We start from the raw sequence: 14,249 nt of genomic DNA on the forward strand, positions 1-14,249 counted from the left end.
TGAAAATAAATTGAGATAATCCATATAAAGTGATTATTAAGCAGTGCTTGGCACTAATAAATACTCAGCTAGTGTTAACCATTAATAGGATGCAGAACTTTTAAGAGGATTTAGACTATACATTGACTTATAGACAGAAGGTGAAGCAGGATCAGGTATTTAGATTCTTCTGTTTGTTATAGAGACACCAGATTGAAACAGTTGTAGGTACAGAGTGTTAGTCCCATTTCCTCTACCCTGCCCCACAGAATGGAACATTTATTTTGTTCATCTTATAGCTCTCATGTCTTACAAATAACTTCCCCAAACTACTCCCACCACTAATATTACTCTTCCTCCTCATAGTGATGGATCTCAAGTTATTCTAAAGTATAGTTAATTTCTAAGTCAGTTGCTCAGAGAAACAAAACATTGTTTAGTTTTGAATATTTTAATTTAGAGAGTGACAACAATATGTGTCATTTGGCTTTTTTCTTTCTGGTTTTAAGAATTAGTTTTAATCACATGTCACAAAAGTATTATCTAACATTCTAGAAAGTGAATTTTGATTCATTTTAATTCAAATATTTTGAGTATTAGTGGCAGAATAATTTAGTCCGATCCTTGTCATTTATACCAGAAAATGCACATGTGATATGAAAGCAAAATTTAGGATTTTTTTTCCCAAATAATTTAAAAATTTTAAACAAAATTTTCTTTCTAAATGTCATAGCAGAATTTTGTTGAACGCTAAGACTGGTAGATTATTGTCATGGTTTAGGTAGAAGAAATGAAAATAGCCAGAATAATCCTCTTAAATAATCTTATTTCCATTATTTTTTCTTCATGTTGAATCAAAAGATGATGAAGTCACAATTAAATCTAATGAATATTTAGGAGAAAATATTAGGTAAAGAAAGATATTCAACTAACAGTGGTTTATATGGAAGTTATTGTCCATATTACTCAGAGTAGCGTATTGAAGATAATAGTGAATTTTGGTTAGGAGATCACAATAGTGAGAAGTACAAGTTACCAAGCCTGAAGCATAAAGTCAAGGAAAAGTAGGTCTCTGATGGGAGAAGAAAACAAACCATTCCTGTATTAAGATTGAGCATAAGGACAGTCCAAATTCTAGTACAATTTATTTGGATATATATTTCAGAGTTTACCTTAAAAGAGAGCATGAAGTAGTTTGGCACTTAAACTTGGTGAATTATAATTATAAGGATAAGAAACATTTCCTTATAAATTAGCTAGAAATTTTGCCTGAATATTGTTCTGGACAAATTTTGTGAACCTTCTAATTACCTTTTCTTCAATTTTTTTAGATCAACTGTTCCATGTATTAGCCTTGCACATGCGGCTTTACAGCATTGATTCTGAGTATAATCCTTGGAGAAAGCTCACACAGTTACTAGAAGAGATGAATTCACAGTAAGTATTATTGAAAGATTAAAACCAATTAAAACTGTTTTTGAAAAATAGTTAAGTATAAAAATAGGATTGAAGTTCTTTATAAATATGTGAATTTTCCTTATGAAACTCAGAAATAAAAATTGAAAACAGTTTACCATTATACTTTCTGTAAAAATTGCCTAAAAATTCCTACTAAGTGAGAAAGTCTTTTAAAGAATTTCATTGGTTTTTATGCAAACAAAACATTCAGATAGAGGCACAAAATAGCTGGTAGTCTTTCTTTTTATGTCAGAATTGATCAGTGGGTTCAGGTGACAGTAGACTGATCCCGTCATTGTAAAGTTCCCCATAGCCTTTCACCTAATGATTTTTGAAACCTGTGATTATTCTTGCCTAAATCCAGTATTTCATTAGGTACTGAGAAATAGTGATTTTAAAAAACCACAAAAATATTCCTTATGATTTATTAGCTAGGTTGTTTTTATAAAGAAAAACTTTCCCAGTATCAGCTGTTTAGTTACCCTGAAACATAGTTTGGCAAGATGAATGCTTAATTCTTCCCTATTTATAAATCTTCAAAGAAATGAGTTGATACCCTAGCAACTTCCAGTGGTGACCAATAAGTTGTGGTTATTATGATCTCATGGATTTTTATATACTTGATGCATTTCACTCCATTTCAGACATTCTTCTTTTTTAAATTTTTTTCTTTTTCTTTATTTTTGGCTGCGTTGGGTCTTCGTTGCAGTGCGCAGGCTTCTCATCGCGGTGGCTCCTCTTGTTGCGAAGCACGGGCTCTAGGGCACGCGGGCTTCAGTAGCTGTGGCGTGTGGGCTCGGTAGTTGTGGCTCATGGGCTCTAGAGTGCAGGCTCAGTAGTTGTGGCACACAGGCTTAGTTGCTCCACCGCAACTAAGTGTGGAGCAACTAAGTGTGGGATCTTCCCGGACCAGGGCTCGAACCCGTGTCCCCTGCATTGGCAGGCGGATTCTTAACCACTGCGCCACCAGGGAAGCCCCATTTCAGACATTCTTTTCAATGCGAGTTGCTTCCTTTTAGGTTAGTGAGAATCCCTTTAGGTTGGCTATTGGACTTCAACATGATCAAAGTAGTCTTTGATAATGCCTTTGCTTTCTGACACAGTAAGTTGACCTGGGTTTATTTTGTACATTTTCCACTCTGTACCTGGAATCAGCCATTTCTCCATGTAGTTCCATTTAACGGGAAGTGGTATTTAGACATCACAATCTGGGTGCTAAAGAGTATCCATAGCTACTGTGCTATTATTGCTTATAGGCCATTCCAGTGGACAGGATTAGGAAATAGTTTTTTAAGGAGAAAGATCTTGAGTTCTTACTGGTGTTTGCAATTTACACATAAGATTGTAAGGTTATATTTTGTTTCTTAACTTTTTTGTTATTTACATCTTTTTTCTCTTATTCTGGAAATCTTGGTTCCTAGTGATATTAATAACAGCATTACTATTTGCATAACCTACAGTATAACTACAATTCTTTTTTTTAAATACCAATATTAGTACTAATTATAATTTCTTTTTGTCCTTAGAATATATACCACTAGGGATGTACAGACAAAATACTAATTTCTAAGTCATTTGAAGTAATTTTTTCTTGTGTGGTTATGCTATCTGCTTGATTTGTAGTTTTTATTTATCTATATATTTAATTTTTTTATTTTATTTTATTTATATATTTTATAGATTTATTGTTTTCTTTTTTCCCCCTCAATATTTAAAGCAATAGTGCCCAGCTGTAGGATAGAACATAGGTTTGTATATGCTGGAAAGATCAATAAGATACATTTAAAAAGGGGGGGGGGATAAATTAGAAGTTTGGGATTAACATATACACATTACTGTATATAAAATAGATAATCAACAAGGACCTACTGTATAGCACAGGGAACTCTACTCAGTATTCTGTAATAACCTATATGGGAAAAGAATCTGAAAAAGAATAGATATATGTATAACTGAATCACTTTGCTGTACACCTGAAACTAACACAACATTGAACTGTACTCCAATATAAAATTAAAATTTTTTTAAAAGGCAAAAAAAAAAGATATATTAAAAAAGCAAAAATTTTAAAATCATTGTTATAATTCTATTTTTGTTTAATAATAATAAAACAGACTATGGAATGTTATTAACTCTGAAAAGATTGCCTTTTTTACCTTGATTTTTAAATTTTAATTATGTAAAACATATTTTTTCCAAAGTAAAAATTATATAATAAAGTAAATTCAGAGATATATGTCTTTCATTTCTGTCCATTTGCATTTCTTTTTGTGAACTCCCTAAATCTAGTTGTTGGTCTTTTTCTTCCTCATTTAAAAAATATGTTTATGGATTGTGGATATTAGTCCTTTGTGTGATAAGTTGCAAATATATTTCACCAGATTGTCTAATGTCTTTTTTGTGTGTGTATGATTTTTTTTGCCATGCAAAATTTTATTTTTAATGTAGTCATATTTATTAATCTTTTTTTAATTAATTCTGGAACTTGATGCATTTTGACTCAGGTCTTTTCCTGGTTATAAAAGGATTGATTCATTCATTTTTTCTTGTGATGAGAACTTTTAAGATTTACTCTCTTAGCAACTTAGCAACAATACAGTGTTACTAACTATAGTCACCATGCTGCTCATCACATCCCTATATGTACATTACATAACTGGAAGTTTGTACCTTTTGAACATCTTCACCCATCCCCATCCTCCATCCCCCACCCCTGTCTATGCAATCACCAGTCTGTTTTTTGTATCTATGAGGAGTTTCTTTGTTTGTTTCTAAGATTCCACATATAATTGAGATCTTATGGTATTTGTTTTTCTCTGTCTGACTTACTTCACTTAACATAATGCCCTCAGGGTTCATCCATGTTGTCACCAGTGGCAGGATTTCCTTTTTTATGGCTGAATAATATTCCATGGTATATATATGCCACAATTTCTTTATCCATTCACTCATTAATGGACATTTAAGTTGTTTCCATGTCTTGGCTATTGTAAATAATGCTGCAGTGAACATGGGGGTGCATATATCTTTCTGAGTTAGTGTTTTCCTTTCCTTCAGATAAACACCCAGAAGTGGAATTGATAGATCATATAGTAGTTCTGTTTTTTTAATTTTTTGAGGAACCTCCATATTGTTTTTCATAGTGCCTTCATCAATTTACAATACCACCAACAGTGCACCAGGGTTTCTTTCCTTTTCTCCCCATCCTTACCAGCACTTGTTGTTTGTTTTCATTTTGATGATAGCCATTCTGACAGGTGTGAGGTGTTATCTCATTGTTGTTTTGATTTGCATTTCCCTGGTCATTAGTGATGTTGAGCACCTTTTCATGCACTTGGTCATCATCTGTATGTCTTTAGTAAAGTATCTACTCAGATTCTCTGCCCATTTTTTAATTGGATTGTTTTTTGCTATTGAGTTGTATGAGTTCTTTATGTAGTTTGGATATTAACCTTTTATCAGATATATGATTCTTCTATTTCTGTGGCTTCAGTTTTTACAGTTAGATCTCTTATCTATTTGGAATGTTTCAAAATGTATGGTATAAGGAAGAGATTCAATCTTATTTTTTGCCATATAGTGATCAAATATCCTACTACTTTGCCTTCCCTACATAAGTAAATTAAGACATGTATGCGAAGAGAGAGGGGAGAGAGAGAGAGAGAGAGAGATGGAAGAAAAGTTGAGAAAGTGCTTTGCTTACTGATATGGAAAGATCTCCATTCAGATACAATATTAAAAGAAAAACAAATTCAGGAGCACTAAATCTGTACTTTATGCTACCACTTGTATAATCAAGGGGAGATGAGAAATAAATTTGTATTTGCTTGTTAAAATAAAACAAAACAAACCAGATCCATACATATGTGGATATTGGATTTATAGCATAGATGGAACTGTGGAGCAGTTGGGGAAGCACAGTCTTTATAGTGAATGGAGCTGGGTTAGTTGGATATTTATATGAGAAATAATTAATATTGACTCCTACCTCATGCAGACCCTATTCGGATTTTGCCAGTTATTTCAGTAATATCCTGGGAAATGCAAATGCAGTGCAAAGAAAATTCAAGATCGTGTTTGTGTTTAGTGTCATGTCTCTTTAATTTCCTTCAGTGTGAAATCTTTCCTGACTTTGTATTCCATGACATTGACTTTTTTTTTAAGAGCTCAGGCCAATTATTTTGTAGAACCCCTCAGTTTATTTTTGTCCAATATTTCCTTGTGGTTAGATTCAGGTGCTAAACTTTTGGCAGAAATATCGCATAAGTAATATTGTGTTCTTTTTCGTGTGTCACATCAGGAGGCACATGCTGTTGATTTGTCTTCTTATTAATGTTAATAACTCTGATCATTTGGCTAATGTGGTATCTGCCAAGTTTTTCCACCATAAAGTTATTATTTCATCCTTTGTAATTACTAATTATCTGGTGGGGGTATACTTTGACGCTATGAATAAATACCGCTACTTCTCAGAAAAAAAAATTGTATGTGTGTGTGTTTGTGTTTGTAGACAAAATTAGTAAGCTGTGAGTATTTTGTATGTTCTGGCTAAGGAAAATAAATCACTTTTCTTGATAGTAGCTAGTAATTTTCTTTCCTGGCTAGACTTGCATACTCAAGGACAGGGATGGTGTGCAGATGAAGTATTAGAATGCCTAACTCTCTGAGTCTAAGGATATTCAGCAAACAAGAGGTTTCTTAAGTGTAGTATTGGTGAATTAAAAGTTTTAAAGACCAGACAGAGGTACTCTGCTTTCCATATTAATGATTGCTGGGTTGTGTTCTTTTATAGCCCTAAGATAAGTAGGATAGTACTAAATGCTGCGAACAGTTATCCAGTGTTTACATCATGCTGCACGTTTTTGTGCTTTGCATATATAATCTCATTTAATCATCACCATAACTGTATAAACTAGGTACCATTGTTGTCTCAATTTTTACATATGAGTAACATGAGGCTTAGAAAAGTTAATTAACATATTCTTTAGGGGCACACAGCTGTGAAGGAGTAGAGCTGATTTGAATCCAAATCTTTCTGATTCCAGAACCTAAGGAAGCATAGAGTAATAGCTAAAAACTTAGGCTTCGGAATCAGAAAGATTTGGAGAGATTTGAGGAATTTCTGGAAAATCTGGTTGATTTTTTTCCCCTTCTTATTTGCTCTCATTTTTATGGTTCATTAGTTCACTAACTTGTAATATTACAGTTGATTATGTCATCTGTGTTTCATTTCTGTATAAGAGTTTTAAAAATGGAAGTATCTTTTTCTGTATTCTCACTTTTAATCCTTTTACAACATAAAATTATATGTCTAATGATATAGGTTTCTCATATACACTTTTGTCTATAATCCTCATGAAAATTATTTCCTTATTTTCTTTAAATTTCACTGTGTTGATAGTCACTTTGGTTTAAAAAAAAAATGGGAAAATTAGGCCTATTAAGTCTAACCCACCCATTTCCCCTTATTATCTATGGAATTAATAGTAGTGTACACTTTTTATAATCTGGATTTTAAAGATTACCTAAAAACTTTGAGATAGAGATAATTATGTATTTTAAAATATTAAGCATTTAACAGATACTTGTCACAATGATGATATTAAACCCCACATTAAAAAACTGTGGTTGGGACTTCCCTGGTGACACAGTGGTTAAGAATGCAGGCGACACGGGTTTGAGCCCTGGTCCAGGACAATCCCACATGCCGCGGAGCAACTAAGCCCATGCGCCACAACTACTGAGCCTGCGCTCTAGAGCCCGTGAGCCACAACTACTGAAGCCCACGTGCCTAGAGCCCATGCTCTGCAACAAGAGAAGCCAACGCAGTGAGAAGCCTGCACACTTCAAAGTAGCCCCTGCTTGCCGCAACTAGAGAAAGCCCATGTGCAGCAATGAAGATCCAACACGCAGCCAAAAATAAATAAATAAATAAATTTATTTTTTAAAAAACACCAAAACTGTGGTTGACTTCTCTACAGTGGGGTGTATCCATTCATTCATTCAGAATATGTGCTTACTGTGTGCCAGGAAAGATCCATTCCTGTGTCCTGAGATGATTGTTATTATCTTAGTAGCCAACAAGCTCCAGGTTATTGTTTTTATAAATTTTTCCTGATTATGAAATTGTAGTTATTGTACAATGTTTAAAATGTACAAAAATGTTGAGAAAGAAAATGAAACAATCTAAAATCTCATAACCTACCTGCTATATATAGTTTATTACAATTTAATGAACTCATGAACCATAAAGATGAAACATAATGTCTCATAAAAATGAGAGACATTTCTTTGCAGTCTTTTTCTCTGTGTGTGTGTGTGTATATATATATACATACACATGCAGAAATGCCATGTGTAAAATAGATAGCTAGTGGAACATGCTGTAAAGCACAGGAAGCTCGGCTCGGTGCTCTGTGACAACCTAGATGGGTGGGATGTGGGGGAGAGGTGGGAGGGAGGTCCAAGAGGGAGGGGATATGGGTGTACATGGAGCTGATTCATTTCACTGTACAGCAGAAACTAACACAGCATTGTAAAGCAGTTACACTCCAGTAGTAAATAAATACATAAATACATAAATAAAAATGGAAAAAAAAGCTGTTTGAATCATATTGTATCAGTTTTAGAATCTGCTTTTTAAAAATAACACCAACCAAATTCCCACATCATTAAAAATTCTTTAAACGATACACCTAATTTATTTATTTACTCCCAATTTAATTTACAGACGTACAAAAGCTACCACTTGTGTAATCAGTGGAAAACCATTTCTGTGGGAATTTGAATAATAGGTGAGGAAATGGTGTCCCCTCGATTTTTTTTCTTTTTAAGAACTTTGGTCATGTAAATAAGAGATGCCAGAGAGACTTAAGAGACAAGAAATACTAGGATTCATGGCATTAATGGAAGGTTACCTTTGGAGAGAAAGACAAGTGTATTAAAGAGATATTTGTAGAGAATAGAGCCATTCAAAGAGCTGTCATCTTCTGCCAGTTATTTAAGCTTCACAGCAGCAGAGATTGGTTTACTCACATATGTGTCCAGTGCCTGGCATACAGTTAAGTAATCACTATATATTTGTTGAGTGATGAAGCCTAATAAAAGATTTGAGCAATTCTTGTTTATCCCAAGTCTAGTCTGAAGTGTAGCTTCAGAATTTAACCAATTCTGGAAGCTTAAGATTAACTTTTTTCTGACATTAAAAATTAAACCTATGACCAAAAATTGAAGCTTCTAAAGGAGTTTTAAAAATTCTTTTAGAGTGAAAAGAGCTGCTTTATAATATATTCTATGTGTTTTATAGTACTATACATTCCTTAGATTTACTATTTTATCTTTTATAGTGTATTTTAAGTTCTGCTTTGGTTATTATTTTTCTTTGAAACTTTGAAACTGTTAAAGATTTTATTTGAATTTTAGTCACAAAGTTGAAACAACTTTTAACAAGAGATATTGACCATGGCTTTTCAATGTAATTTATTTGTGAATTGTTTTTTTTATAACATGAATATTTCTTCTTCAGTATGAAGTTTGTCATAGCAAGTGTCCTAAGTGCCACCCCATTTGTAGTGAAACTAATTCTCTTAAGCTCCGTTTAATTCTTTGTTTGATTTCTGTAATCTAAGAGATCAGAAAGTTAATCATAATCAAGTTACTATATCCTAAGACCTAATAAATTTTCTATGTAATTTTTTCATATTAGGCGGAGTCAAGGAAATATGTGAACCTAAAAGGTTTTATTTTTAGGCCAAAAATATGGCTCTAACTTTTTCTTCTGAGATTTCTCAGTTGCTTATGAAAGTTGATTTCTGTTCCATAGACATATATGTGAAATATAAAATGAATTAGAAGGAAGATACAATGCTGTCTAAAGTGATTATGCACTTTTCTTTTAGGCTGGGAAATGAGGAGCAACAGCCTGAGGTTCCAATTCTTTATCATGATGTTACATCCCTTTTGCTTATCCAGATCTTAATGATGCCACAACCCTTACGCAAAGGTATGTCTTTATAATTTAGATTCTTAGATTATATTGTATATATAATGAATATTCTAAAAATTATAGGCATAAGTATAGCATTCAGTCTGATGGAAATGTTCTGAGGTAAATAGCATTGTAATCATATATCTAAAGAAGATGACAGTGAAATAGTTTTTTTCCCTTGTAGGTCTATTTTTAGATTTTTAGTCAATAGTAAGGTAAAGACATGGGGAAATCACTCTTTGTTTTAAAAAATTAAAATGATACAAAATGTGAAAAATAGAGCAAACTGTCAGCCCTAATGCTTCTACCTTATCTACATGCATACATACATATTTTGATATAGTAGTATCATAGAGTTATTCAAAATGTGATGACCCATTATTTTTAATTAGTGTTAGTATCATACCAGTATGATATTAACAGAATTAATATTATATTAGAAACACTTTAACTATTGTTCCACAGTTGTATGAGTTCTGTGAGTTCTTTGTATATTTTGGTTATTAACCTCTTATTGGATACATTGTTTGCAAATATCTTCTTCCATTCAGTAGGCTACCTTTTTTGTTTTGTTAATTTGTCATGGTAATTTTAGGAAAAGAATAAAGTGTCTGATACTGCCTTCAGATTATGTCCTATTTACTTGTATGATTTTTCACATTTGGGTTTTATTATTTTATATGTACTCTATCTTGTCCTAAAAGAAACTTGGAGCATTTTATGCCACCTTAACTCTAAGGTGACATAGAGTTAAGGTGACAAAAGAAAACTTCCAGAAAACTGGAAAAGAAACTTTTGCAGACATCTCAATCCTCTTTGTCTTCTTGTTTATCACCTGCACTAAGCCTGGTACTTGTAGGCAAGCCAGTAAATAAATGTATGTTGAATCACTGTATCTCTGCAGGAGATTATAGATTCCCTGGATTAGTTTTGCAAAACACAGCACAAATACTGTTGCATAGAGTGCATACTCACTAAATATTTAATTGTCTGATTTTTGAAAATTTCTTGTGTTTTCATGCCTTACCCACTGAAGAAAATCTGGTTTACTTAGATTTTGTTTATATCATTCCAGAGTCAAGCTGTTGTCTCAGCTTGGCATCAGTATCCTTTGAACTATATTCCTGTTTTAGGATCTTTATTTTGATGAAAAATCAGAAATATGGATAAAGATTTACATGTGATATCTATTTAAAAAGTTGTTTAATTTCATGAGTTATAATGTTGCAAATTTTTAACAATGTTGAATTGCATACTAACAACAAAATGATGACTTCATCTTCTGAAATAGTGTGATGAGATAGATGTGGCATCTACCTAGTTCAGTCCTCACAGCAATTTAGAATATGAAGTAAAGAAATAATTTTCATTTGTGATTCTGAGGAGAAATTCACATTTTAAAGAGCCTCAGGCCAACATTTCTACCTTACCAGACTCTTTATCATATGTGATCAGTAGGGGCAAGCTTTTATTATAGGACCCTTGAAAGTGCCTTGTCTCCCTACACCCTTCCTTTTTCTATCATGCAGTAGCACTATAAAACTTAAAATCTGTACCATTGTTTAAAGTCTGTGTGCTTTTAAGGCATTTAAAATAAATATTGATCTTCCTTTGTTTACCCTCAGGTAGGTTGATTGTGATTTTTGGTTTTTTTAAAAAACAGGTTGAGAGTAGATATCCAATTCCTTTTTCTCCTTTTTAAATTTTGATAATTACATGTGAAGGGATTTGCTCTCTGTTGTAACCTTGGAAGACAGCAACCTGTTGACTTAGTATACACCTCAAATGAGTGATTCCTTGTTTTTTCCCTAAGTCCCTAAAATGCATTGATTTCACACATGGCAAGTATTCAGTAAATAAATATTTCTTAAATGAATGAGTGAATGTGAGAACTTAAGCTTAATCTGTGACTTTAAACTTCCAGTTTAAATATTTTTAAAATGATGATAATCAAGGCAAAGTAACAAAAAAAAAATTAGTAGTTTGCTACAACAAAAAGCTAAAATTATGCTTAAAAAGTCGTTGTCATTTTTTTAATGCATCATTTCTTTTTAATTAAAAGTTAATTTATGTAGTTTATAATGAGAAGAAACTAAATGTGAGTGGTATTTCTAGGCCATGTAAATGACTTACTGGTTAAAATCATTTTGTTTTGTGCTTAGTAGACAAATTCTCTAATTTTTAGCATTCTATTAAAACATTTAATCGTCATGAAATACTCTTTTTTTAATTTTGATACCGTCCTTTCTTGGTTTTCCTTGTATCTCTTTTTCTGCTCATTTTCAAGGCTCCTTTTCATTCACCTCTTCCTCTTCCCATTCTTTGAGTTGTTGCTTGGTTCCTGACCCCTTCTCAATTTTACCTTCTTTCCTATAGCATCATCTGTACCTATCCTTTGATGATTCCCACATATTCTAGCTCCGGTATACAGCTCCGTGGTGAGCTGCAGATTTCTACACATGCCTCAAACTCAACATATATAACATTAATTCATTTTCTTCTCATCCAAACTTGCTCTCTTCCTCTGTTTTCCATTTTAGTCAATACTACTACTAGTTACTCTTTGTAGAATGAGAGTCTGCCATTATTTTCTACCTCCAAAGCTCTACCAAATGCTGTAATTTCTGTCATCTAAATACTTCTCTGATTCGACCCATTCTTTCCATCAGGCCATCTAATTTGACATATGCTAGAGTACTTTTGCTATCTGCTAATAGGTGTTCTTGCCTCTAGTCTTGTTTTAGTCCCTTTCTCCTAAGAAGCAGCAGTGAATATTTTAAAATTCAAATCTAATATTATCCCTATCCTGCTTAAAATTACTTCTCATTGCTCAGTCTAGATTCTATAAATCAAATGCTTATAGATATCAAATAAGTAACGTAAATAGTAATATTAATAACAACAGATATTTACTGATTGCCATTGCCAATCACTATTTTTTTTTTTTTTTTTTTTTTTTTGCGTTATGTGGGCCTCTCACTGTCGTGGCCTCTCTCGTTGCGGAGCACAGGCTCCGGACGCGCAGGCTCAGCGGCCATGGCTCACGGGCCCAGCGGCTCCGCGCATGTGGGATCTTCCCGGACCGGGGCACGAACCCGTGTCCCCTGCATCGGCAGGTGGACTCTCAACCACTGCGCCACCAGGGAAGCCCGCCAATCACTTTTTAAGCATTTAACTTAATCCCTTTAAAGCAGGTGATATTATCCTCATTTAACAGATGAAAAAATAGAAACAGAGTGTTTAACTAACTTGCCTAAGATCAGAAGAGTCAATTTAAATCTAGACAATTTGGCTTTATAGCCTAAACTCATTCTTAACAACAATGTCTTTGGTTTGATATAAATGGGAGTTGGGGACTGTGACAAGTTAGAGAATGCATGCTTGGCCGAAGAGGACACACTTACTGTTCAGCTCCAGATACCTGTCGTCATGTAAGAATGTGGACCCAGTATTGTCAGATCTTCCTGTTTTTTAAGAGTAAGTGGAAATCTGGACTTTTACAAGAAATATCCGAGTTTTAAATGTCAGTAACTAAAGACAAAACAGGATAAAGACAAACCAAACATCTCTCCATGCTGCATTCAGACAGGTAACCCTCAGTTTGCAACCTTTGGTCTTCGGCATAAAGATTACTTTTCTAGCTTCATCTCTCGTAGATTGCTACTTATAAGTCTAGATACATTGGACAATTTACAATTCTTGTAAGTCTTGGGCTCTTTTTGTGACCCTTCTACAAACAGCTTCCTCTGTCTGGAATCCCCCTTTCCTTGCCTCATTCCATCTTTGCCTTCCTTATTATGGCTTATTTCTCTTCATCATTCAAGACTAACTCTCCTCATTGGGGCAGGAGGCTTGAATTTTTTTCTATTCCCTGCCCTTAGTCTATATTAGTTCCTCCTCTGTTTGCTCCCATCACACCCTGTACATACATACAGCCATCTGTCTCTCTTACTATCCAGACTCCAAGTCCTTATTGTCTATAACCTGGCATGCGTTAGGTGTTAAGATATTTAGAAATCCATTTAGAACTAGCTTATAAGCACAAAGAAAGAGCACTGATGGACTCACATAACCAAACTGTAGGAATTGGTAGTCTTAGGGATGACCAGAACCATGGCTTCAGATGCTAGCAGGGTTCTTGCCATCTTGGGTCTATCCCTCTCTCTGTGGATCTGCTTCATTCAGCCTTGCCTTAGATAGTCTCTGCCATAGACTAGGAGCATGACCTCTGATATTTCCAGGCTCACATCTTTACACCTTCCCTTTGCCTCCAGTTAGAGAAATCCCGGACAGGTACTCTGACTGGCTCAGCTTATATCAAGTTCCCACCCCAACCCATAAACATTGGTAAGAGAAAGCATGTGTGTGTGTATGCATGTGTGCACAGGCACACTACACACACACACACACACAGAAACACACAAATTTAAAATTAGGCAAGATTTTCCTTAGGGCATGATTTTTAAGGTGTCATCTGACTAAGAGTTAGCCAGGTTACAAGGAGGGAGTAATTCCACTTGAACAGAGACCCAGTAGAAGGATGCCAAATACTTCTTTTAAAAAGGTGAGTCTTGCTGTAATAAACAGACAGAAAAGATTGCAGGGGGCAGGTAATGCTGATAAACCACTGTGCAGAAAAGAGTTAATAAAGAAGGCCTGAATGCTATCCTTTGAAAGGCCTGCTTCCAAGGTTGGCCCTTGACTGGTATCTGGGAACTTTGATTTTGGGAGAGTTTCCACCATCCCACTGATAAGAATGGCTCTCTGTGCCTAAACTGTACAAACAATGTGGTTTATGCTGAACATACCTGCTTTCTTTCTGGGA

General features: G+C 34.1%; 1 protein-coding gene across 7 annotated transcripts in view; it reads left to right on the forward strand.

The window, feature by feature from the left end:
- UBR3 (ubiquitin protein ligase E3 component n-recognin 3) overlaps nucleotides 1–14,249 on the forward strand; it is a 224,976-nt gene that overhangs the window by 174,474 nt on the left and 36,253 nt on the right. For all 7 annotated transcript variants that reach the window (XR_013828877.1, XM_079925165.1, XM_079925164.1 and 4 more), the window contains 2 exons: nucleotides 1,311–1,416; nucleotides 9,336–9,439. Coding sequence is in view for 6 of the 7 variants with exons in the window: in XM_079925165.1 (XP_079781291.1) it covers nucleotides 1,311–1,416; nucleotides 9,336–9,439 (210 nt within the window). In the remaining variant the exon portion in view is untranslated. The remainder of the gene's footprint in view (nucleotides 1–1,310; nucleotides 1,417–9,335; nucleotides 9,440–14,249) is intronic.

The sequence above is a fragment of the Stenella coeruleoalba genome (genome assembly GCF_951394435.1).
Source record: "Stenella coeruleoalba genome assembly, chromosome: 6".
Classification (NCBI taxonomy): domain Eukaryota; kingdom Metazoa; phylum Chordata; class Mammalia; order Artiodactyla; family Delphinidae; genus Stenella; species Stenella coeruleoalba.